The 25,303-nt window shown below is 38.3% G+C and overlaps 1 protein-coding gene across 2 annotated transcripts in view; it reads left to right on the top strand.

Moving 5' to 3' along the window:
- The window catches only part of ARHGAP21 (Rho GTPase activating protein 21), a 111,682-nt gene that overhangs the window by 34,455 nt on the left and 51,924 nt on the right, over window positions 1-25,303 (top strand). For both annotated transcript variants that reach the window (XM_036395233.2, XM_036395240.2), the window contains 2 exons: window positions 10,250-10,432; window positions 16,327-16,351. In XM_036395233.2, coding sequence (XP_036251126.1) covers window positions 10,250-10,432; window positions 16,327-16,351 — 208 coding nt within the window. The remainder of the gene's footprint in view (window positions 1-10,249; window positions 10,433-16,326; window positions 16,352-25,303) is intronic.

Genomic DNA, 25,303 nt, shown 5'->3' on the forward strand with positions numbered 1-25,303 from the left:
CTGTTTAGGTTTGACATTGAGGGATCAAATCCCTTATCTTCCAAAGGCTTCTGTTTGGCTTTGGGCCAGTCAAGAGACTTTTCTGGTATACATGAAATAAAATCCCAAGTATTGAATTACCAGCAGGTAGAGTGATGCAATGCACTTATGCAGATGATGTGTCTAGTCTATAAATGACCTCATTTTCTTGTTTTTAGAACAGAAATGAGCATATTCTTTTTATGTTGCAAAGTTCAGTAGTTTCAGTAAGAGAAGGTCAGCCTCATGCTTACATTCATTAGAGAGCAGGTATAAGGATGCACTGTCCACTGCTCAGCTTCAAAGCAGTAAAGCTCTTACTCAGTGTTGTAGCTGCATCTGGAGTAGCCTAGTACACATAGAGGTTTGCCATAGGGACAAAGAAGCTGTGGAAAAGTGGTTGTTCTCTTGGGTGGTTTAGTAAATTTTAACTGTGTCCCTTGGAGAGTTAATATTTTTTTGATTCAAGTCATAGTCTCTGGCTGCAGTGGAGAAAAACATTATGAAGGAAGGAAATCTGTAGGTAGTTTCAGGGCTGGTAGAGTTTCAAGTGTGGAGCATCAGTTTATTGAAATGGGGTCTGTGCAGGTGATTTTGGTGATTTTATATTGTGCAGTGGCTTTGGTTTTCTTGAAGGCTTCTGCAAAGCTATTTCACATGTAAATACATTTGTGCTTATACTGTGGTGGAAGTGTAGTGGAAACTGTCTGGTATCTTGTGTGTTTGGTGAAGACCAGGTTATTCTTCAAAGCAAAAAGAGTACAAACTTCATTGACACTCATTCCTATTTTTGCAGTAGCGTACTTAGCTGGGGACAGAGGTGGAGTTTCTTATTGTCCTCTCCCCATTTGTAGGAAGCAGAGTGGGTCATGGGGCAGCTTATAGTCTTGGATCTGAAAAAAATTCCTATAGGTTGAAAGAGCCAGTATAAGCCGGCCCTTGACAGCTGGTGACTATGCAAGGTGCTCTTACCACTTCTTTTATACTGCTGAGAAGATTCTTGTATCTTGCATCGAGTAACCTCAAACACCTCTTCAATGCTGAGGAGCAGAAGAATGCTTTGTCTCCTGTCTCTGATATTTCCAGATTACACTGTAAGGTGAAGACAGAGAATTTCCTATTCCTAACAAGCAATGACAGAACAAGCAGAAAAGGAAAATTTTCAATTTAGCTAAATTAAGATCACATGATATTTTGCTGTTGTGCTAGCTACCAGCCCTGCAGATGTTTCCTTTCTTTCCAGTTTAAGGATGTAGCTGTTAAGAGGGGAGGCTTTTGCTAATGGGTCTATAAGAAAACAAGGAAGCTCTCAATTTCTCTTTGTTGTTAATGTTTTTCTGACTAAATTTAATATTATGGACTCCATGTATGTTGTTATGAATAACAAAATTCAAGGTACAAACAAAAACGCATCATGAAAATAGTTTGTGAAGTGTGTGAAGTGTTTCATTATATACTTTTTACTCTGTGTCTTAGTGCTGTTGCTGTTGTTTGAAATGGGCTGTTACTCTGTGGCAGTACAAATTACCTGAACTGAAGTGCACTTAATTAGCTTTGTAAAGAATCTCAGTCAATAAGTACACTTTTTGGATGTTTAGAAGCAAATATATGTACACACACACAACACAGTATACTTAATTTTGTGTGTATATATGTGTATAAAACTAAAATAGACATATGGTAGATTAATGAATTGAAATATACTACACTTGGTGCGATCTTGAGTTTAAAGCATTGTTCAAAAGGTCCAGCTATCAGAACTACTGTATGAGAAAACCAGAGCTTGTGCTGTCTAGAAAAAGAAAAAAGTTATTTTAAGTCTAGGCACCACTTAGTAAGTTGTAATTTTCCTTACTTCAAAGTAGAACAACTCTTTCTGAACTCACCTGGCCTGGGAAGCTGAAAGCTTCTTCCAGTCAATCACGTATGTCTAGCTAGGCTCAGTTGGCAGAACCACTTGGGGTGTTACTGCTTTTAATCCAGGAGGGGGCATTTTTGAGATCATCCTTGCTGTAGAAAGCCTTCAGCTTTGCTTTTTGGGTTTTGTGGTGAGACTGATATGAGCACCAACTGCTTTACAGAGCCGCCTTTCATGAGCAGTAGAGTGCAGTAGGCAAGTTTGAGCTGTGTAGTAATAACATGCACACATGGAGGTTTTTACTGTTTGTTTTCTGTGTATGCCTTGACCTTTATGAGAACTGAAATCCTTTGTCTTGAAAATGCTGTTTCTCCTTTGAATGACTGTGTTTGCTACAATGCTAGTACTACAGAAGTAGACAGAAAGTACACAGAAACATGTATCCCCCTCTGTCCTGCTTCCAAGCCCAAGCCAGCTCTGTAGCCTGCATGGTGCTTGACAGAATTTTGTTTCCTTCCCTGTGCCTCCCAGCCATCTGCCATGCTGGCACAGATGCTTGGCTTTTGAAAGGTCGCAGATTTCCCACTTACTTCATGCACTGAGAGTAGTTATGTATTGCCACCCTAGCTGCCTTTCTCCTTACCTGGTCTTGGTTTAAGGGTATGATTTATGTATTTTATTGAATTAAAGTTTTTAGTCCTGAGATGCACTTCAAAGTTTGGTGCCCTCACTAACCTCTGCTGCAGGCAAGCAGCCGCTGCATTTGTTATTGAACTATACCAGCTTCTATTCCATTTGGGTGAGATTCACAGTCCTGAAAGACAGGTAGGTTTGCTCCTAGGGTGATGTCCTAACACATGCCTGGATTCAGGTTGGTTAGTCCACCAAAAAGGACCCAGGCTTAGTGCCATAATGGTGTGTTAAAGTGATAAGAGGTGAGCTCCTGTGAGGGACATACCTAGACCGTGGTCACTCCATCAAGGGATGCTGACGTCTTTATTGCCGTCCCTTGCTCTGAATTGTCTCACTGTGGGTCTCTGCAAGACCCATGAGGGGGCTAAGAGAGGGAGAGCAGCTCATGGAGACCACCTTGCTGTAATTGGTGGCTGCTTGAGTTCCACCTCACCAACCCAGGTGAGCAGCAAATCGGACGAATGGCATTGCCTGTCTTCCCCTTAGTCTTATTGTGATCGCTAATGGTCTGTTCCTGTTTTCCTCTTGTTTGATATTGAACCATTAATTGTAGTGAAAGTCTCCACTTGTAGTCATAAGGGATTTGCATCTTGTTCTAGTGGTAATTGAATTCTTCAGTTTGTTTGCCTCTATTGCCCTTCCCAGTTAGTACATCCCACTCAGCTGCAATACAAGAGAAATGTTAGTGTTGGGGTGTCTCAGCAAATATTCTGCTCTTCATGCATGCATTATGCTTGCCTGGTAAGAGATGAATGGGAACCCCAGTGATTCTGAGTGCTGGTGCTTTCCCTGAGTTTGGGAGTTGAAGTGTTCCTCTGGAAACTCTGATTTTTTTCTTCCCTTTCCCCCCCCCTCCACTTCACAAAGAACATGGAAGAACTGTGTCCCCGGTTCCAAAACCAGACAGCAGTGACCCCAGAGTGAGGGCCCTGACTAGACCAGCTTTTTCTGTCTCTGTTAATGCTATCTATTGATGGTTTTATGTGTGTGGACTAAGGCTGTGTTTATCTCCACATCTTGTCTTGTGGTGAGTGTGGTTCTGTAGCTGTTTGATCTTTTAGAGCTTTGAGGGTTTGTTTACATCTGCATCTCCAGTTTCAGGTGCTTCATGATGAGGCAGCCTCCTCTTGGTAACTTCTGAAAACAGTCTCAGCAATTACCAGCACTGAGCAACCAAATCCTTCCTGCAGCTTCCTCAAATATGTAGCACTGAAGTGGCCAGGATGGAGACAGATAGCTTCTGTCTCGTGCTCTGAGGGTCTTGCTACCAGTCAGAGATCTGTTGAGTGGGATCCATTCCTCTGTGGCCCATTCTGCAAAGAGGAATGGGCCACAGGGAAATGTGGCCCATTAGATGTGAAATGTGGCCCACTTAGAGATGTTCTGGGATAGGAAACTCCTCTGTGCTTCAGTACATCTGTGTCTCAAACTGCCTGATTTTTCTGTTTGGGAAATGCTCCTAAAGTGTCACTCTGTAGATAAAGACTTTCTCAGTGGAGTGAACTAATTTAACTTCTGTGTATCAGCACACAGTAAATGTCAGCAGTCACATAAATATGTGGTCGATACTGTTAGGTTGAATGTATTGTGCTGTGAATCTGTATTGCATTTTAGTTGCATGTTGAGAGTTCAGCTCATTATTGGATTGAGGGAAATTTACTTTTAAATTACAGTGACTTATTTCTGCTTGGCAAACATCACTTTGATAGGTGTTTATTATATTCAGCCACGCCCAAGTAATGTTTGTATTTCTAAAAGGTGGACAAGAAAAAGGATGTACTTTTGGATTGAAGTAGTTAGAGCATGTTGGTAGGAACAGGGAACAGATACTTATTCTTTATTATCTGTAATCAGGTTAAATCTATACATAAATTTAACATTTTTCTTTTTTGTAACTTTGTTGCTTGCTCAGTGTGACGGGTGACACTGGAGTAGCATGCAAAAATGAATGCTCCAGTTTTACACTAAAAATACTGAAACATTTGGGAAATTTGTTAATTAACTGTGTACGCTAATTTTGATGTTAATAAAGAAGGGACAGCTTTGGTATTATGCATGCACTGCTGCATTCATCTTTGGAATTCAGCTGAGAGTTTTTTAACAAGTCTAGCATGTACAGCTGTTAAATATTCAATTGGTGTTTTTTTCAGGTTTTGTTTTGGTTTTTTGGTTGTGGGGTTTTTTTTTTTTTTTGCCTCTCTTGCTTTCTGCAGATTCTAGATGCTTTTTTTTATGGTGTCGATTACCATCCACAATCTTACATTGAGGATTTTTATAGATTTCCTCATATCTCACCAATTAGGCAGACTGATTTCTCACCATCCATGTGGTTTTGGAGAACAATGTTGATTATACTCTGTAGCTATCTTTCAAGAGCATAAAATGATGGAACACTTCTTTGAGGGAAGGACACTGTCAGTATATATACTGACAGGTTATATTTCCTGCTTGCATTTCTGTCTCTGTCATCCTACCTATTCAGGGCAAGATTACAATTTATTGGTAAACATAAGAGTCAGTCAGAAGTTTAGACAAGTGGGTATTGGACACAGAAGCCTAAAATGATTTGGATTTGGGGTTTTCTGTGTTCCAGTTTTCCTGCTGGTCTCTTTGCAGTGAGTAAGAAATGATTGTATTTCCTGAGGCTAAAAATGATGGAACTGATTTATTTGTTTTGAGAAGAGGGCTGTGTTCTGAATACCTGGAAGATGGATTTACTTACTGTCAACTTTGTGTCAGTAATTACTTTTCTTCAGCTGGGAATAACTTCTGTGTAAGATGTTGTTTGTGCATTCCAGTTTGATTTAAAGATACATTAGAAATTACCTCACTCCATCTTTAGACTGTTTCAGTACATGATCATGGTGACCCATTTCCCTTGAAATTTTGGTTTATTAGCTTGAGAATTTGTGTGAGTGATCCTGCTATTTTACTAAGATAAAATACAGTCTTTGTATGCTCTATATGCCTTCCTATGCTCCAAATAAGATGTAGACAATGTATCTCAGAAAAGGTTGTATAATCTTTTATGTGGCTGCCTTGTAGTCAAGCTTTTTTCCTACATATTCTGTAGGCTTAGCCAGAAAAAGACCTTTTTATTTCTTCCTTGTTAGCTTTTTTAAAGAATCTATTTTGTTGTCACATTAAATAAGGCAAGACTGTCCTAGAAGAGCCTTTTTCTCTGTAATAGCAGATATTTAACAGGGCAGTTAGCTAAGTGATAGTGTCTGAGTACAAAAATGGGGAAAGCAGATGACCCTATACAAGAAATATCCCTGCTTTCAAGTCAGTCCAGCTATATTAGAGCATTTGGAATATCCTGTCTGTGTCTCAGGAAGATTTTAGGGATTAATAACTATGGTTTTTTCCTCTGGCTTATGTCAGTAGTTACTGAAAAGCCCTAAACATCACATATACGATGGCTGTGGAATCAGTAAGATGGGTAACATCAGCTCATTTTCTATTCAGCATATATCAGTCTAGTTGAACAGCTGTATCAGGTATCACTTTTCTTGGTAGACAAGCTAAAAGTTGACCATTTGCTAGGTGCAGCTGAAGCAGGTGCTGCTTAGCACAGGCTGTCTCCATGTTGTGACTGAGGTTACTGATAGATAGGTCCAGTGGATGGTCTGGTGGTGGGGGAGGTTGGTTGGTTGGTTTGAGAGTTGGGGATTTTTTTGCTTGTTTTAGTTTGTTTTTTTAAATACAGATGTAGGCTCTGAAAAATGTAATGTGGGAAACCCTTACATCTACAATCAGTCTTTTATTTACACAATTGATTTGTGAAGCATTCTGTATGGTAAAAAACACATAAACCAAAACAGTCTAAAAAGGTAGCAAATCTGGATGCCAGTCCCATGCCCCATTTCTTTAGGAATAATTTTGAATTTGGGTATTGAACACAAAATAACGATAGAAATTGATTGCTTATACCAGCTTTAAAAGGGCTTGAATGATTTTTCCAGAATAGATGGTACAATGTATCAATTATTTCTTGTGTTCACAATTTTTCACCTTTTCAATTTTTCAGTGTTCAGAACTGAGACCATACCTGTTTATCTGTTTAGACAATCAAGATGACTATTTATAGCTTCGATTGCAGTTGCCTGCAACTGTCACGTAAGGATTTTTCGCTTGTACAGTACTGTACGTTGAGGTCTGTAAATTGATCAGAAGATTAAAAATTAGATGGGCTTTAGAGAGCATGCAGGCTGGATGTGTTAGCTTTTTTAGTTGTTATTTTAGACTGATATAATGGGAAACTATTGCTTTGAGACTTACTTTTAATTTGAAATAATATTATTTACAAACATAATGCTACTTACTGATTTCACATAATTCTGTTACTGCATGTTAAGCTGCCAGTGATTCATGTAGTTTTTTACAGTGCCATCTGATTTTTCATGGATGCTTTCATTGCTCAGAAAGAAGGGTTAAATACAATATTAAAAACAAGGTTTACATTTTACAGTGCATTTAAGCATCTGTTGTATGTCCTTGCAATTGCATAGAACAGGAAATGATGCTTTTAGATACTTTGTGCAAAAACGTTGTACAAAAAATTCCCCAGGGAAATGATGCTTGAATAATTTTTAGTAGCCTGGGATTCTTCAGTCCTTGAACTTGATTGTATGCATTCTGACTTCGATTTTAAGGACTGAATCTATAGAAAAATAAGCATACAGGTCTTCATTAAGGACTATGGCACAATGATCTTTGGTTTGTTAGATCTTGTATGAAAATGAAGCATTCATTTCTCATTTCTTGTAATGCAAATGACTCTACCCAAAAGACAGATTCTCTTATGGATATGAGATACTCATGTATTTGTAACTTTGTATTTGATTTGCAAGGAAACCTGTATGGACTTTGCCTTCAGTAGTGTGTACTTGTCTGTGCTAAACATCATCTGTTTCTTGCTTGCTGTCTTGCATCCTTGTTTTGTTTGTTTTTGAGAACTTCTCTTGTTCCTTTTTAAAGCTTTTCTGGCAAGGGATATTCTGATGTGTGTGCTGTGGTTGGAAGTGTCAGAGGGTTACTGAACAGATGTTGATTCTCTTTATAAATCAGATAACTTGCTTGTTCGAAGTGGTGGCTAAAGTTGCTATTACTGAACATGTCTCACATTTGTTACTGATACTACTGCCTTTTTCTGTTACCCTCTTGGCAGACCTTGCAGGAGGTCCAAGGCTGGCATGAAGTTCACCTTTCCCTTTTAGTGTGCAAGAAATAATTATTTGACTGTGGGTTTATGAGTAACCTCTAGTTCAGTAACCTGTGAATGCTAAAGGTTTAAATGAAATTACAAGGAAATTAGAGTTTCTCTTGCTACACTGAAATGCTGAAACTCCTGTTTCTACAAGTCAGTGAAGTTCTCTGTATGGGTCTATTTTGAACTGAGGTTGCAGTACTTCTGTATGTAAATTATAGTCTTTAGTTGTTACACATACTAAAACTACCTTTTGGCTGGTCAAGGAGGTTTTTGTTAGAAAAAAGATGGAAGTATATTGAAGACAGATTTTTTTCAGGGCTACATTTTAAGCTTGCTGGTTACCTATTTGTAACTATGGGTATTTGCTTATGGATATTTTTCAATATCTGTGGTTGTTGGATCATTTGAAACTTTGCATCATGTGTTGTGTATAAAAATCTGAGAGAAGAAACAAAAGATTGCAAGGGAATGTTAAATAGATGGGTTGCTGTGAGTCACTTGATGGAGGAAATCACTGTCATTTTTTAGAGGCCAGTGATATTTTTCTTACTAGGAGCTATTTCTTTTGCCAGTTTACTAGGATCAAGATGTTCTTACTGGCTCCAGTTTCTGCATGTGTCCTAAGATTGAAAGCCTGAAAAGCAACACTTGTATGTGCAGAACTGATAAAATGTTCTTGTGTTTAGAAGCTGAACAGAGTGGTTAGGAACGCCTCAATAACAAACTCCATCCTTAGGCTAAAGGATTATGTAAATTTTACTAATCTTTGCATTGTTTGAACTTTAAGCTCAAGCCTTTCATCTTGGCAGTTCTGCAGTGCTCACTAATTTTTCGTTCATTAGTCATCTAATTGCAGAGTCTTCTCGGTTTCACACTAACACTTTTAAACATGAATGAAGATGATAGATGAGGACAGACTAGGCTGAGATGGAGTCCTTGATATTTATAACTGTTCTCTCCAGCATCTGCCATTAATTCTTCCAGGATGTTTGGAAGAGCAGGCTGTCAGGCTGCTCTGGTTTCTCCATATTTTCTTGTTCCTGAAGCAGCTCCATTTCTTGGCTTGGCTGTAGTGTCCATTTGTATGTTTTTTTTCTTACTGAAGACAGGGTTGTTGGAGGTAGGGAGGCTGGTCTTTAGAGCACTTGCTGCTAGTATTTGCTGGTTCTCCCTGTTGGACAAAAGCAAGATGTGGGTTTCTGAGGACAGACTGTAGCATCTGTGGACAAATGTGTTGTGTTTTACATACCTGAATGCAAAATGTTGTTCTGGTGGATTAACTCTCACTAAGGAGCTGCAATATTTTCCTTGTAGTAATGTGTTGGTCTCCTTGTGGTTAGAGTGGAAATGCTCTGTGTTCTCTGTGGATGTTGATTGGAGCTGACTGAGTCCACCTTGCCAACTAGCACTGCAGTTTCAGATTCCAGCTCTAAGACTGAAGCAAAAGAGATTATTTTGGAGTAGGACAGGGAGAAACTGAGCAGTAAATTCTGGCACTGATCAGCCAGTTGCTGAGCCACAGCAGCAGAGCTACTGGAGGACAAGAAGACTATTATTTCTGTTTGAATACCCTTTGAATAGGCTATAGGCTCTGGTATCTAAATTTGTTTCACGCATCGTTGAACTAGAATCTTTAGAGGAGGGTCATAGAATTTTGCATGCTTTCTTTGTGACTCCTGCTTTTGAGTGCTGGTGTGGCACTCACTTGGAAAGCTGAAATGGAAGATTTTATATAAGGCTGAGAAAGTAGATATTTTAATATGTTGCTTGAGTCATAGGTATATAAAATTACCCGTAAGAAAAAAACCCACCCAAGATTGCTTATTTCTGTATGAGAGGAAGGATTGCAGTAGGACTGTAAAAGGAAAGGGGATTTTTTTACTTTTGTGTTTAGAATTTGCATACTGAAATGTTCAGAGACAATAGCTAAGGGTGGAAAAAGCAAAGGTGAAGTAATAGATATGACTAGAGAAAAATGTCTTGCTGGAGAAATCTAACCAATTGCATGTTCTGTTTTACTTGTATTAAGTGAGGAGGTCGTAGTCAAGAAAATCATCTCTGAATTGTGTGGGAAGGAGAAGTTTGTTTTGTACTTGTGTATGTGAGATATGTACAGCCAGAAATGGGGTCCCGGAAGTCATGTGTTTATCTCTAAATAGGAGGCAAATAAAACATGCAAGCTGTATGCATTTCTTATGGTGCCTTCAAGTCTTTCATTGTTGAATGCTGATTTTTTTAACCTCATTTAAAATTTAAGTTTTATTCTATATGCAGTATGACCAGAGGTGCAATGGTGCTGATTTAGCACCATATGCATTTAAAAGTACTAATGATCATCAAGTTATTTTGGTTATGGAGGGAGAAATTCTATTTTCAAGTGTACAGGCATGTCTGGGAATTCTTATTCTTGTTTTCTTTTTATTTTTCAATGATCCAAATTAAAACTCCTCTATCTTTTTCTCTTTTAGGCATCAAAAAATAAAGATGGAAAAGAGCAGAGTGAAGCTATATCACCATCGGAGGAGGAAGAAACTTTTGCTTGGCCTGGTCCTAAAACTGTCGTGCTAAGGAGGACATCTCAGGGTTTTGGCTTCACCTTAAGACACTTCATAGTTTACCCTCCGGAATCTGCAGTTCAGTTTTCTTTTAAAGTAAGTGGAATTAATAATGAAGCCCTTTATATAAAGCCTTGTACCTTTTAGGGTCATAAATCCCACTTACTTGAAAGTAAATGTGTTAATAGATCTGTCTTACACAGATGAAAGATCCCTTGTAAGGTGGGTGGGGTCATGACATTGTTTAATAGCTGTTTGCTGATCTGTTCCAATAAAATGGAATTTACTGAGTTTGTTAGTCAAAAATAATTGTATCATGGATAGGAACAGTGGTCATTGCAGAACAGGTAAGTATTTCTCTGTAGATTCTTTTTGCCCAAAGCCAGTGTCATTACTTAGTCTGTTCTAAGTTATGTTCACTTCAGAACAGGAAGTTCTTCAGAAGGGTAGGATGTTGGGGGTTTGTTGCTGTTGTTGTTCCCCTCCCCAGTTCAAGTTTGTCACACCATCACATTAAGAGATAAAGAAGAATGTTTACCTTGGTTTCTGAGTATCCTAAGCTCAGTTGTACATTAGAAAGACAGATTGTGTTTCAGTGTTACATTCTTTCTGCTGAAAAGAGGATCTGCAGTTGAGATGAATATAAACAAGATATATACTGGCCTACATTAAAAGACAACTTTCTTAAAGTATTTTACATTTTTTTAAATTTAAAACAAGAATATCTGAATGTTAAGTAGCTAATTGGTCTTCCTTGCTCAAAGCATGTACATGTTCTTTTTTGTGACTGAAGCTTTTGAAAGTTGCTGTAATATGGGGTGTTGAGAAAAAGTCCGTTTAATAATGAGAGGAAATTGAAAATTGAGAGAGGCTGTTTCTTAGTGAGTTCAGATAACATTTGCTCATTTTAAAGGCATCGAGTGTAGTAGTTTTCATGAGCCATGCTACCCCTCAGTTTTGCTTTTGCTTTTCCAGTCAGGCAGAAGAATAAATTCTTACCAAGCTGGGGAATGGGTGATGACACTTTCTGGAAAGAGCATGAAGTGAATTGACTCATGTGTCTCTGCAGGTGTCTTTCAGTAATGTTGTCTGTCTTTGCTTGCCCTTGGTGGCTGTAAGATTTCTTTTGAAGTAGAAAAAGCTTTGCAGAAGAAAGTTGGCACATTTTTCCAGTTTACCTCAGCTATTCAGCCTTCCCTTAAATGCCCAAATATTTTTCCTTGACAAGGAGTGACTGAAGTTACATGGAAGTGAAACTGTTAGCAGTATCAGGTGATTCCAGCATTTCTGTCACTGAGCACAGGTAATAGCAGTCTCGGGTTGAATTCAGTGTGAAACACGGGAAGGAGGGTGGGGAAGCCTTAGCCTTGAGCAGAACAAATGACATGCACTTGTTAGCATCTCTCAACAAGAGCCCCTATTTATGCCAAGGGTGAAAATAAACAGCATAAGCAGGATTAGCCTTCTTATCTAAGAAGTGACTGGATATGTTCTGGAAAAAAGCCATCACTAGGTGTCTCTGAGGGAATCAATATGTTTTTCACATACAAAAGGAGACAGGCACAAGGGAAGGGCATTATAAAAATGAAATACCAGTCCTTTCTTTCCAGTTCATATCTGATGGTTTGAGAGTCCCAAAGCAGTTCCTAGTGAGCCCAGCACCTTGTCTTGAAGCTCTTAACTCCCTCTTTTTCTGCAAGAGAGGTCCTCATGCCTTCTTAATTTTTTTCTCTGTTTCTTCTCTGGCATGTTAGAATCTGGTTCATTCATTCCTATTTCTGTCTAATTTTGAAAAGGGAATAATGAGATGATTGGATGCTGTAACACTTTTATTCATGGATTCAGTTACATGTAAAGATGGTAATGTTCATTTGGACAGAGCTCTTGTCCTGAACTGTTATGTTAACTTGAGCAGTTATATTAATTAACCTGAATGGTTATATTCTCTACTCTTCCTTTTAATGTCCCTTAGGTGAAGCAAAAAAACCCTACAGATCTTACTGTTTATGAGTATTCATAAGGTGGCTTTTGTAGAAATTTATGTACCTGAGTTATGGTACAAAAGAATGAAATTCACCTATTGTCAGCCTGATCCTAATATGAGGCAAATCTGATTTCTCAGCTGTTCAGTAGGATCTTTGATCAGATAAGGTTACCAACTAATTACAGTCTCTGTCATTGATTGTAAGCTCAAGTATCAGTCCTCTCTCTTTCCTCACTGATCAAAATTGTAAGTGCCTCAGAAGTCACAGATGTTTCATTTTGCACTCCTTAAAGGGAGTATAATAACAAGAAATATGATTTGGTTTTCTGACTGTTTTTAATCTTGTAGTAGCCTTGTCCCTCCTTCACACCTGAGGATGCAGCCACTACTGATATAAGACAGGAATTACAGGTGGATGTTGAAGAGGCCCTTTACATAACAGCTGGAGTCACACAATCCTTGACCTGTTGCCCAGAGCCACAGCCCCTTTGTTATCACAAGTGTCAGTGGGATGCTGGTGCTTTCCCTCTAGATCAGTGCAAAAGTCTCTATTGTTTACCTGAGGGTAAAAAGCATTCTAGCTTCTTTATTTTAGTGTTTGTTAATTCCTCCCTGCCCCATCCCCCCCAAGGTAAGCTTACCCTACAATCTCTTAAATTTTACAAGAAATCAACATGAACTAGTAGAGGTAGTGAAAAGAAAGAAAAATATCTAAAATTGCTTCTGAACAATCTTTCCACATTCTTGTGGATATATATGTTTTTGATTTTTTTTTAATACCTTTAATAATATAGGTTCCCATTCAGAAATACTGGTGAAAATGTCTCCATTCAAAGTTCTGCTCCTGTTGCTTGTGTTTTGCGTGTTTGAAAAAGGTGTTAATGAGTCAGGTGGAATCCTGTGGGAAGAGGAGAACAAGATTCTTCACAAGGGGGAACAGTAGCATCTCGAGAACATAGACCATAATATTCTTAGCCTGCAGAGTGTGGTAAAGATCACACCACAGCTGCATATTCCATGGGACTTGGAAGATAAGCTTTCTGTATGCTGGAGGATGCTGCTGCTTGGAAAGCCACTGAGGTGAATTTTCTTGGAAGCAAAGAACTGCATGCCAGAGGATGTATTTGACTGGAGAAGAGTGGGCATTTATACTTCATAAAATGTATAATCCATTCTCTGGTTAGATGTGTTTGAGGTGATGAGCTTCTAAATTTTGAGAAGTTCAGTGTTTTAGTTGTTAGTCTGATAAAAACCTTTGTTGAGTTGTAAAACCTTTTTGTTTATTGTCTGAGGAATTCGCTGCAAGGAAGGAGATCTAGGGAAATCTGCCTCCAAGATGTGGCTCACTGCTCTGAGTCCTAAAACACTCTTGTCTTGATACATAACCTCCTTATAGGACTTCAGGTGACTTTTTTATTTGTGACACACCTTCCCCATGTGAAAATGATTGGTTATGATCAATTCAGGGAAGTGAATCTGCATATTTTAAAATGGAATGCTTGTATGTTGCATTTTGATTATTTATATTTTTATAGATATAAAATTAAACATTTTTGTCTAATTCATTTAGCATTCCAAATATATGTAGTAGTGCAGGTCCAGGTCAAATTCAGGGTATTTTGCTAAGTTCTACTATCTTTTCATGATTCCTGCACAAAACAATTATTTAAGTACAAATCAAGGGTCTCTTTCTCACTGTAATTGGCCTTAATTAACTAACTTTTAAACACTGTGATAGGTTATGGAAAAAAACTGTTGTCTGGTCAGTCTCTGGGAGGCACAGCCCTGTGTAAAAAATGACCTTGGAAATTGAGGGTGTGATTTGATACATTTGATTCTGGCAGATGTACTTGACTGTGCTTCTGTGGGGACACACACCAAACTGGGAATTGCTGCACATTCAGGAATGACCCATTTATGTATTGTGCTTGCCTCCTTTCCCTTAAGAAAGTGAATATGGAATGTGTGGAAGATTTCTTAAGCTAGCATTGCAAAAAGCAAGTGTTGCATAATGCCTTTAACATCAGGTGTTCATTAGGATTTGTTAGAAACACACAGTTTCTGCATGTGATGTTTGTTCTCCCAAGTTCATTTGCCTGAGAAGCAAGTAAGTGGTAGATTCTTCTCATCAGGTATGGATGCAGCATATACTGACATCTTGCCACGTGTAAGGGATGAATGTAGGAGGGAAAACTGGTTTCAAAACACTTGCGTTATAAAGCATTCATTCCATATTTCAAAGCCTGATCTCATTTGCTTGGTACCATGAAAAAATAATGTTTTGCAGCTGTTTTTGGTAACAGAACTTTGCATGACCAGTGACAAAACTGACAAAACCCACTGCAGTATTTAATAAATTATGATATTAATTTCTACATTACCTAAATTTTCTGTTAAAAATATTTGTTATATAGCGTCAAACCAAGTAGCCTCCCATACATGTACTCAGATTTTTCACATTATGAGTTTTAATATTTCAAGTCCTAAAGATGTCTTTTCACTTGACAGATAGGGCCACAACTCAGAATGTGCAGAAGTTACCTGTGTCTAATTCTGGGCTGTTGATTGTAGTTCAAAACCAACTGACTGTTACAGAGCTCCAAGAGTAAGCAATCATGGTACTTACCTTCTAGTGTGCCATTTTTACCAAAGTATAGAGCAGACAGGACTGTCCAACTTAGAGATACACTGTTTGGGCAGCAATAACAATTATCATGGCTTTTTAAAGTAGAATATATGCTAGATTTTTCTTAATTCCTTATTTTGGATTTGGGAGAGTTCTTTTATTCTTTATTTCTTTGTCCCTTAAAGTAATCTTTCAAATACCTTTCAAAGCTCAGCAGAACTTTGTATGCCTTGTAAGAAATTTCTTGCTGCTAGGACAGACTTGTCTTTTCCTCACCATTATACAGTGCTCATATCTGCATTGTATTTCCTCTCTTTCTTCAAGTCTTTCTCTCTTGAATGGATTGCTTAGGTCAGTGTGTAGCTGCTTTGAGTTTGTATAATTTGAAAAACATAGTGATTTTGCTTTAAATACAAAATAACTAGAAATTTTAAGTTAGTCCATCTAAAACTAGGAGGAAATATCTAGGTGAAAACTATTTCTGTGGTCATTTGCTTGCTCCTTCTTCCCTTCAGGACAAAGCTGTTCTAATTAGCTGAGTAGTTAGAAATATTTTTCAAATACTGCATATTAGTTCCAGAAATTGTATTTGATTAAGTATTTATTTATGAATAAATACATGAATTTATTACTCTATGAAGTTTAGAAAGCAAGCAGGTATTTTCCTTGTTAGATAATTTTGCTTCTTAAGTGCTAGAACTTTGTAGACAAGGTTAACAGTGATCTTCATATCAAAATGTTGACATGAAAGTAACATAAGTAATTTTTTTTTCCTTTTTACTTTAGCCATGCCATTTTCCCCCAGTACTTTCCAGTTGTGTGATTTTTGGGATCAGTGAGCAGAAGGAGACTCTTCAAGGTTGTTACTAAATAGTGTTTGGGTACATGTTTTCCTCTAGTAGCAATAGTACTACTGAAGGCAAAACAAACTTGGTTCAAATTTCTGAAAGCATATTCAGACATTGCTTACAAAATATTTTGTATCTCTTGCATATGTAGCTTTGAATGGTGAGATGATTAAAGTGTAACCTTTCCTGCCTGGTTTTCAGGGTGAAACATGTTTGCAACAACACACAGTGCAGTATGAGGCTTCATGGTAGTGTTTCATGGGGTTTAGTACATTTGTTTTCATATAATCCTGTACGTGTTGTTTCTGTGGGAATGTTTCATAGGATTGTGATTAGTTGTCTTTAAAATAGCTATTACTCTACATTCTCAGAATAAGAGCCTTAATTCTCTAAGTTAAATAGTTGTGAACGAAGTAGGAGGTACCAAAATGTAGACTTACCCTTGTCTACCAGTTCACTTTGTATCTTAGAGCTGCCTATACATTTTTTCCATTTATTGAATTTTTAATATGCACTCTTTCTTCCTCTTTAGGATGAAGAGAATGGGAATAGACAAGGTATGTCTTGTTTTTACTCTCTTATAGATCCAGTATATTGAATGCTTCAGCTGTGTAATAGACTTGAATTGCTACCTAAGAGCTTGAAATTTAAAATCACTTCAGTGTGAGCATCAAGCTCATTGATCAGTCAGTTAATTCTAGGTTATGCCAGTCAGCTCCCCTCCATTTTCCTCGCTTTCTCCCTCTCACACTGCCTTTATTTGTTTTCTTTCTTAATCCACTCATAAACTTATTTTTTATAAATTTATGCTAAATCTCCATCCCAGTTAATTGAAGTTTCTCTTTGGTATTTAGCTATTTTCTCATCCATACTACCTTTTTGCTGATATCTTACTTTTCCTTTAAAAGAGTGAAAAATATGTTGATTTAAGGAGGATGGTTTCCAGCTTGGGAACGCATTCCCACTTTGTTTCCCCAGTCTGTCATGCTGGTGAGGTACAGGGCCAGTGGGATTATGTGCATTGGGTTCCCTTGGTGCTCTGCCTGCCTCCCACAGCGGTGCAGCTGGCTGGGGGACAGCATGGGCTGACTGCTGCTTCTGGTGGTGGCTTCTCATTTCTAGCAAAGCATGGGACCTGCTTCCAGTGTGCCTTTAAGCACCTCCTTTAGTTGGAAGACAAAGAATATGTGTGAATTCCTGTTTCCATTGACTTTGTGTAGCTGTGATATATTAGAAGCATTCTGGGAAATATGAATTAATTTGAACTTTCTTACCTTTCTCTTGGAAGCAGATGGATTCATCCATTTCAGCCTCCTAGTTTTACTCAGCTGTCATCACCTGTGTGTTAAACAGTGAAAAGTTAATCTCTTCCTACTTCTTATCACTCCCTAAACTTGAAACATCCTTTTTCTGTTTTGACTTAGGAAAAGGCAGGTACCTTTAGGAAGGGAAGGGAGTTGACTTTTGTGCCAAACCAGTATGGAAGACACCACTTGTGCCCTAGAGAAAAAAGGTTCTGTGGTGTTCTTGTTCTTGCAGGGAGAGCTCAGGCAGCTAAAGATGTTATGTAGGTCTGTTTATCTAAAAATCTGAGAGGTATTTTTCAGTAGAGAAACAGCAGTGCACAAATCCTTGGTTCACCATGAGACCTGTAAAGGTGAAAACAAGATTACTTTCTGGAAATTTCTATGTAGCTTCTAAACCCATGAATCATAGCTCAACTATTGCTTATTTATAGCACCATGGTATGTTGTATGCCTTGAAATACAGATCAGAGGGTACAAATGCCCTGAAAGTTAACAGAATTCTCATGAAGGACAGAAGGTTGGACTTGTCCCCCTGGAAAGAGAAGAAACAACTGTGAGGCAGAGGATGTAGATGTCAGTAAAAATTAACCTGCCAATTTTGTGTATTAAACCTTTAAAAACAGCAAAATGGGACGAAGCGTGTTAGACACTTTTCTCCAGCATTTGACACGCTCTTTGTGGGGGTATAAGGTGGATGAAACTCTTTATTTACCTTGCTGCAGGTTGCCTGTTCCCAAATAATGGGAGCAGGCAGCCTGTGCGGAGCAAGTGAGGAAAAACGCACGTGTCATTTCGCATGTTCGCAGCATTGATGTTTGTTCAGCGGCAGGTGGGGCAGAAGTTCCGAGCGGGGTTAACCCGGGATTGCCGGAGCGCTCCGCAGCCGAGCCCGGCCCCGAACCGGCTCCCGCTGGCGACGGCGCGTCCGGGGCCGGGCGCTGGAGCCACCTGGTGGCGGGTCCCTGCATTGCAGTCAGATTGGGAAACCGGCCTCTCTGAAACTGCCGAAATTAGCTGAAAACGCCCTGTTGAGAAACACTTCTCTTTTCAGGTGTGTACCTGATAATTCTCTTAATTCGCTTGATCTTTCCTCTCTGAAAGACTAAGCTAAGGGGATCCAAGCATTTTGTTTTTGTGAAGCAGTGCGTGCCAGTACAGAAGTGGTTTTTTTTGTGTCAGTTTTCAGTGAAAATTTTTAATTACCCTGCCCTTTATTCTTTGCCCTTGTCATAGATTAAGCTTACCTGTTAAAAAGGAGAGTTTCATACCAAATTCAGCATTTATATATGTGATTAGGTGACTGTGGATTAAAGCATCTCTATTGCTATTGCCTTTCATTGAGAGCCACTTGAATATTTTTCCAAAGGATCAAAGCACCTAATTAAGTCTAGAGGGCAGAAGATAAAAGCATGTACCCTGTTTGATGTATTCTAACAGTGAAAGAAATATTTTTTATATTTTTTTTAGGGTCTGGTATAGAATTTTAGTATATAGTTAGATCAAGCTCCTGGCTTGCATTAATCTTCCTTTTGGTAAGCAGTAAAGTTTCAAAGCGTTTATAATGGAAGGTAATGCCAATTTGTCCAGGAGAGCTCTTAAATAGGAATGACACCAGAGGGAGATGATGGCCAAAAAGCAAGATTGGGTTGTTAGGTAAAGGAGTTAGGTGTCTCCTGGTCACAGCATCCTCATGGTCAACAGCAGGGACAGAAAGGGACCATCTCAGTTGTGCACATGAACAAGAGAGAGCTTACAGGACAACAACATGGAGCTCTCGTGCCTTTTTCAGGAGCTGGCTGGAGCCCCTGCACACCCACCCAGGAGAGGGCCAGGGTGCTGCAGTGGCTGAGCAGAGACACTTTGGAAAGAACAGGTTGGGAAACCATAGGGCTTGAGTTGCCTTTGTGGTCCAGTTGTGAGGACAGCAGGGATGCATGGAGCTCTGGCTTGGGATGGATGAGGAGCTAGCTTAGAGCCTGTGTGCCAGGATCAGTGGGCAGTGTCTGGGTGGGTGTCTGCTGCTGTCCTCCCATGGAAGAAGTAGGCAAGGCTTTCTTCAGACAAGCCATGGAGGCTTCAAATATGCACATGCTGCTTCTTGAGGGAGACTTTAGCACCCTGTTATCTCCTGGAAGGGCATCAAAACAGATTTACCCCAGATATTTTGTTATTATTTTAAGGGTATCAGTTCTTTTCCTACTTTCACTGCTCCAGGTTGTTGATCTTAAGCCAAGTCATTGAAAGGCTTCTCTAACTGGCTGCATTTTATCAGAAGATAGAGATTTACCACTGTGGATTCATTGGTCACTGATTGGAAACTTTTATCAGCATATACTGCTTTCCAGGGAATCTCTGTTATACTGACCAGCCTGTATTACACATTTCTTGGAGTGGTTACTCCCAGAAATAACTTGGAGTATTTTTGTGTGTTTTGAGAGTGTCTTGCTGTCAGTTTGCCATTCTTCCTATTTTCTGGAGTTGCTCTGCTTCTATACTCAGTTATTTATTTAAGTGGTATCTCACAGGTAGAAGTCTTCCAAGAGAGCATATTAGGAATATTTGGAGCCAGACTGAAAAATACCTATACCTATTAAAAACTTAGTATTCTTATTAAAAACTTGCACCTCATTAGGTATATCAAGACCTAATGAGTGGAGCTGGAGGAAAAGTTAATGCCATTTGATTTGATTGTGCATTTAATGTGATTCCATATCTTCTTGTCCTTCAAACATTACTTAAATTGTAAATGCCAAAACACAGGTTATGTACATATGAAAGTAGTTTCTTGTAAATTGTCCTAAAACGTATTTTCCTTTAAAAAGTTTTGGCTTGGTGATTGTGATTAAAGTGAACAGGGATAAGCATAAAGAAATAGACTGAAAGAAATTTTATCTTTCAATAGAACAAAGCTATTTTGTGTCTAACATAGTACCTGGGGATCCAATATCATTATAATCCAGTATCTTTTTTTCTTATTAGTATGATCTTGCTTTTTGTACTTTTATCTACATTTCTATGTAGAAGTACCTGTAGCAACTAGGAGCTCCTTTTCCCATAAAAATTAAAGTCAACCTTAGGTACATTATTCAGTGTATTTTTCTGGAGAGACCCAGTGTGTGCTTGTTAATGAGACCGTAGACATGTTTTCACTGAGAAGTCTAGAACATTAAATTTTATCACCAGGCTTTTTTTTTTTTAATGTGCCTAAATATGTATAAAAGTTTCTACCCTTCAATTGTCTATGCTAAATAGTTGCAATTTATTACCTGTCCTTCTTCAGCTCTGTGCAAGTCTGCTCTGGCAGGGTAGAGCCTTTGAGAGAAGGGTGGAAAAAACACAGGAAATGGTTTTTTTCCTGCATTACTGCTGCTTACATAAGGCCTGGAGTTTTTAATATTTCATTTCTTTTAACAGACTGTTGATTTCTGTAATGTAGTTTGTGTTCTCCCAGGATTTAATTTAATCCCATGTTTTTTAACATCATGGTCTATCGGCTCAGTCTGTTATGAAATAAACATATTGTGCCTGTGATGGTGGGAACAAGGTAGGTAAGAACAAGAGGATGAATGTGAAAGCAAATATGTGGAGAGGTCACAGATGGCTGGGGTGTGAGGGTCCAAGGCATATGGTAGTAGAACTAGGAGTAAAATAAAAGAGGTGTTTAAGAGTAATGCTTCAGGATAGTGGGACAGTAAATTGCCCTTTTCTGTGGATTTTTGATCCAAGTTAAATTTTTAACACCTAAATGTTGAGAATTGCTAAAAGAGCCCTTGCTAAAAGAGGGCTCACAATTTTCCACTGAAACCAGAGCCTGATGATTCCTTGTTCCCTTACAGTACATCCAGAATGTCTAATCGACTAATTTTCCAGCTTGTCACATGTATAATGTTTCTCAGTGGTTTCTGTTGGGTTCAAATCATCTTTGACTTTGAATAAAAACATGAAGTGTAATTGTCAAGGATTTAAGGGAGAGTCCATAGATTGACCACTCTAGATAAAAATTGTATTGCTCTATGCTTATCTAATGACTATAGTAAATCCTCTAGACTAATCATAGATTAAATTTTAAACTTAAAAAGGTTTCATTTGAGAGAATTGAATGAAGTCATAGTAATGGCAAATAATGCAATGAGAAAACACAGTTTTGGAGAGTTTGTAACTAAGCTGAACCTGTGTTACATATTTTCCATAACATTGCCGAATTATTTTCTCATCTTCTCCCCCTACCTTGGCACGTAGATAGGGTTGAGGTTGTATTAGTCAAATGGTTTACAGAAAAGTAAGCAAAAGAAGAAATACCATTTTGGAGTTGCCTAATCAAAATGCCAGATGTGCTTTGAGAAATAAGAATGTATTTTTCCTGTGTTAGAGAGTTGAATGCCAAGTGTTTTTCTGCTAAATGACTCAACAGCACTAATTTACTTATCACATTCTTTCAGAGGCTCATCCCTGGCACTGTATTTCAGCTGGTGTTTTTCGGTTGAGTTGCTTTGAGCTTGACAGTGGGTGAAATAAGCTCTGTTGGGACTGGGCTGAGACCTTTGGGCTCCTTTTCCAGAGTGGATTGCTAGTGGAGAAATGCTTACTATGTATGAAATTCACTTTGCAGATTATAATATGCAGAATGAGCTGTAGTTGGCCTCCCTCAGTTAGATGTAATCCTGACAGGTTTGTGAGTTATATTTAATTAAATACAATCTCAGTTAATAAATGTAAGTTCTCCTGTAGTTTCATCAACCTTTTTTGAGTAGTTTGGGAGATGATTAACAGGTTTTTGATTGAGTAATCGATTTGAAGCATTTGCCATGGTCTATCTGTTCCCCTCCCTTGGCCTGAAAGGCATCCCACGAATCAGTGTCACTCAGCATTGTTGAACCAGTGAAGCTCAAATGCCTTGGATACCCAAAAGCATACTTGTAGATTTTCATGCTCAAGAGGAATGTTCCTCCTGCTTGAGTCAGAGAAAGATGTGCATAAGAGCCTGTCTTAATTGATTAATCTGAGGTGTTTCATGAGCCTGATTTCTTAAATGTAAAAGTGTAAGTCATCCTTTTGCCATCTGCTGAGCATAGGGCTGGAAGTAAAAATGTTCTACAATAAGTTATTTTACAAACCTCTGTAGACTTTATTGAATCCCTGTGTTATGAGGATTTCTGAGCACAATTCAGCTGTTGTGAGCAGAAGAATTTTTTTTTCTCCCCTCGAGGAAGAGGAGCAATGGTGTGTTTTTAAGCAGTGGCTAGTTGGAGAGACTTTGTAAGAGAGTATGTACTACACTGTGTTTCAGCACTTGCTGGTTTGTGTTCTGCAGGTCAAAAGGAAGAGCTCTGTCAGCAATAGCACTTTGGCATGAGATTGTTTTTTCTTTTTTCCTTTCCTATTCAGAATGTAAAGGTTGTACTTTTCATAGTCTTTATGACTCAGATGTTTTAATCTGTGTTTTATATCAAAAGTTTAATGACTTCAGAGAAACGAAGTGCTTGTTGCTATGTTGTAGTGTGTTGGTAGATTAGATAGTATAACTTCTGCCATGTCATTTTGTTTTCCAGGTGAATCATAGAGCACTACAGTAATACTGTCTGGTCTGCAGGGAGTAATTTAAAAACTAACTCATGGTTACTGCATTTGATACAATACTAGTTATGTTCCTTGTAGCAGCTGTATTTCAAACTAGATTTTTAGGGGATTAAGCTAGAATTGGTACCTAGATAAAATTTATTTCTATGTAAAATTTGGGGGAGTTAGGAGAAGCTTTGCAGAATATCACCCTCAGATGTAAATCAGTTTTAAATATTACCTAGTCTTAATTCTACTGTTCTGTTTAAAAGCAGTAGTATTTTTAAAAGATTTCCTTCTGTCAGGGAGAGCATGTTTGAATTGTACTATTTTGTAAATGTGATGGTTGCTAGTGCAACATATTCCCCTCTGCTACTTGTGGCCTCTTAAACATTTGTCAGGAAAGCTTCCTTGTAACTTTGCAATGGGAGACTTGTTTTCTCCTGTCAGACTGTGAAGGCATTATTGACTTGAAGTCTCAGCTCATAGATCCAGGCAGTATAAAGGTTAGATCATGATTGATTCCATGATATGTGCCATGAATAAAGTCTTTATTTTGCAGCCATTTGAACAAAAGTTAAAACAAGGCACTAATTTTAGTTTCTAGATTTTACTGTGATCTCTGTGGTTATTGTAGGTGGCATGTAGTCTCTGATTTATTAGAAGATTTGCGTAGAATTATGAAAAAGCATATTGGCCCAGAGAAACCTTGTTTCAATAAGTGGGTTTTCTGTATTTGTCTTGCATTTGATTTATACATGTTAATGCTTCTTCAGGTTACTTTTTCTTAACTTTGGTTGTCTAGACTGAGGACTTTGTTATTAAGACTCTCCTGATTCCTTACTATCCTTGTTTAAGCCAATGAATTTTTGTCTTGAGCCTTCTTGGTACTTGGGGATTTATTTTTCTTTCCTTATTTCTGATGATGCTGAATCTCTGATTAAAAGTTGAGACTCCAGTTTGCTTATTCTAATGTTATATTTTCATTTGGATAACATCATTGAAGGGAGTCATTGCCCTACAAGCAGTATTTTAGTTGTACTGTTAGCAAAACTACACTACTGTCTGACAAAAACTTGCCTTTCCATTTATACTGACTGATGACCATTTAGTCATGCTGAAAATTTTCATGTGCTTACAAAAGTGATACAGGAAAGGACAACTTGATGGGCTTTTCAGTTTCTGATCAGCTGAGTTGTGTACTTACCAACTCTATTTGCTTTTTACTTTTTATTGCCCTAATGTAAGACTACATATTGCTTTATAGCTACATTTAAGAGGGAATGAAGTACAAATGGAGTTCTTTTTACAGAAGTTGTGCTTTTCGTCTGTGCTGTTTCCCTGCATATGTGAATGTGTTACTGGCAGCTCACACTTTGTCTGTTCTTTGTATGTGCATGATGTCTGTCTTATTTTTCATTTGCCATTGAAGATTTGGGAGAAATTGTTGTATTTGCTGGTAGCCTGCAATGTAATGCTCAATTACAAAGTATGTTTTGTTTACAAAAGTATGGAGAAGGAGGAAGGAGGCAAAATCATATGCAGTAATGAGCACTGGAAAAGCACAAATAAGGCTCGTATGTCTTACAGACTAGAGGTCTGAGGTGCTTTTACTGTTCTTTGTTGTATCGCCTTGTCAGGAATTGCTGGCATGCTCCAAAAAATTGGTCTTTTCAATATTAGAAACAAAAATCATGAATCTTGACCGTATGTAGTGCAGAGCTGGAAAATTTAGTGTAAAACACTTGGCTGTGATATTCTCTTCTAGACTGTGGTGTTTAGGAGGAGGACAGTTTAGGCTCTCATTTCTAGGCAGCATCTTGCTTTTGCCTGATAATTGGGTGCAGACAGGACCACAGGGAGATTTAGGCATAATTAAATCAGAGTGTAGAATGTTCAATTTTGAGACATGAGGTGAGTTATTAGATAATCCGTTTTACTTGAGATTTATTTCTGTGATGATTGAGTACACATTTTCAAGATTTATTCCCCTCAGCTGGTCTGAAAAAGTACTGTTAGCTTCTACTGTCAAAAAATATTGCTTAGCTTTGCTTGAGTTTCAAACTCCAAGTATAAATGTACATTGAGGTTATGTATTCAAGGAAGTTCATTTCTATGTTACTGATTAAAAAAGATTTGGTTTGTATCCAAATGTGTAGAAGGTCAAGGAGAAGTGAAGAACACTTATTTATCTACCAGAGCCTGAGAGTTTTAAGATTTTTTTTCTTGTTTCTACTTGTATTTGGATAGTGCTGAATTGTGAAATGAATGTGCAAATGTAATCAACATTTTGAACCTTTTATCCTAATTTTTTCCTCTTAAATTGATTTTTAGTGTGGTGGTTGACCTTTTTTAGGAAGCAAGAATGACTGTAATATAGTCTCCTTCTGCAAGTAGGACAAAGAGCCAAGTTTAATATGCAGTTGGCTTCCTGAATTGATTGATAAAATAGCTGTAGAAATGTGGAGTGCCCATAATGTGCCTAGTGTGGCCGACAGGCAGGTCAGAAGTCGGATGTCAGGGAAGGCTGCAGGCTCTGGTCTCCCTAAATTGTGGCAAGTTTCCCCTCTTACTCACAAGTGGGAAGTGTATTAAAGGAGTTCTGTGTTGCATACTGAATGGGAGTAGCTTTAGCTGCCTGACCTC

The sequence above is a fragment of the Molothrus ater genome, chromosome 1 (assembly GCF_012460135.2).
Source record: "Molothrus ater isolate BHLD 08-10-18 breed brown headed cowbird chromosome 1, BPBGC_Mater_1.1, whole genome shotgun sequence".
NCBI classification, from domain to species: Eukaryota; Metazoa; Chordata; class Aves; order Passeriformes; family Icteridae; genus Molothrus; species Molothrus ater.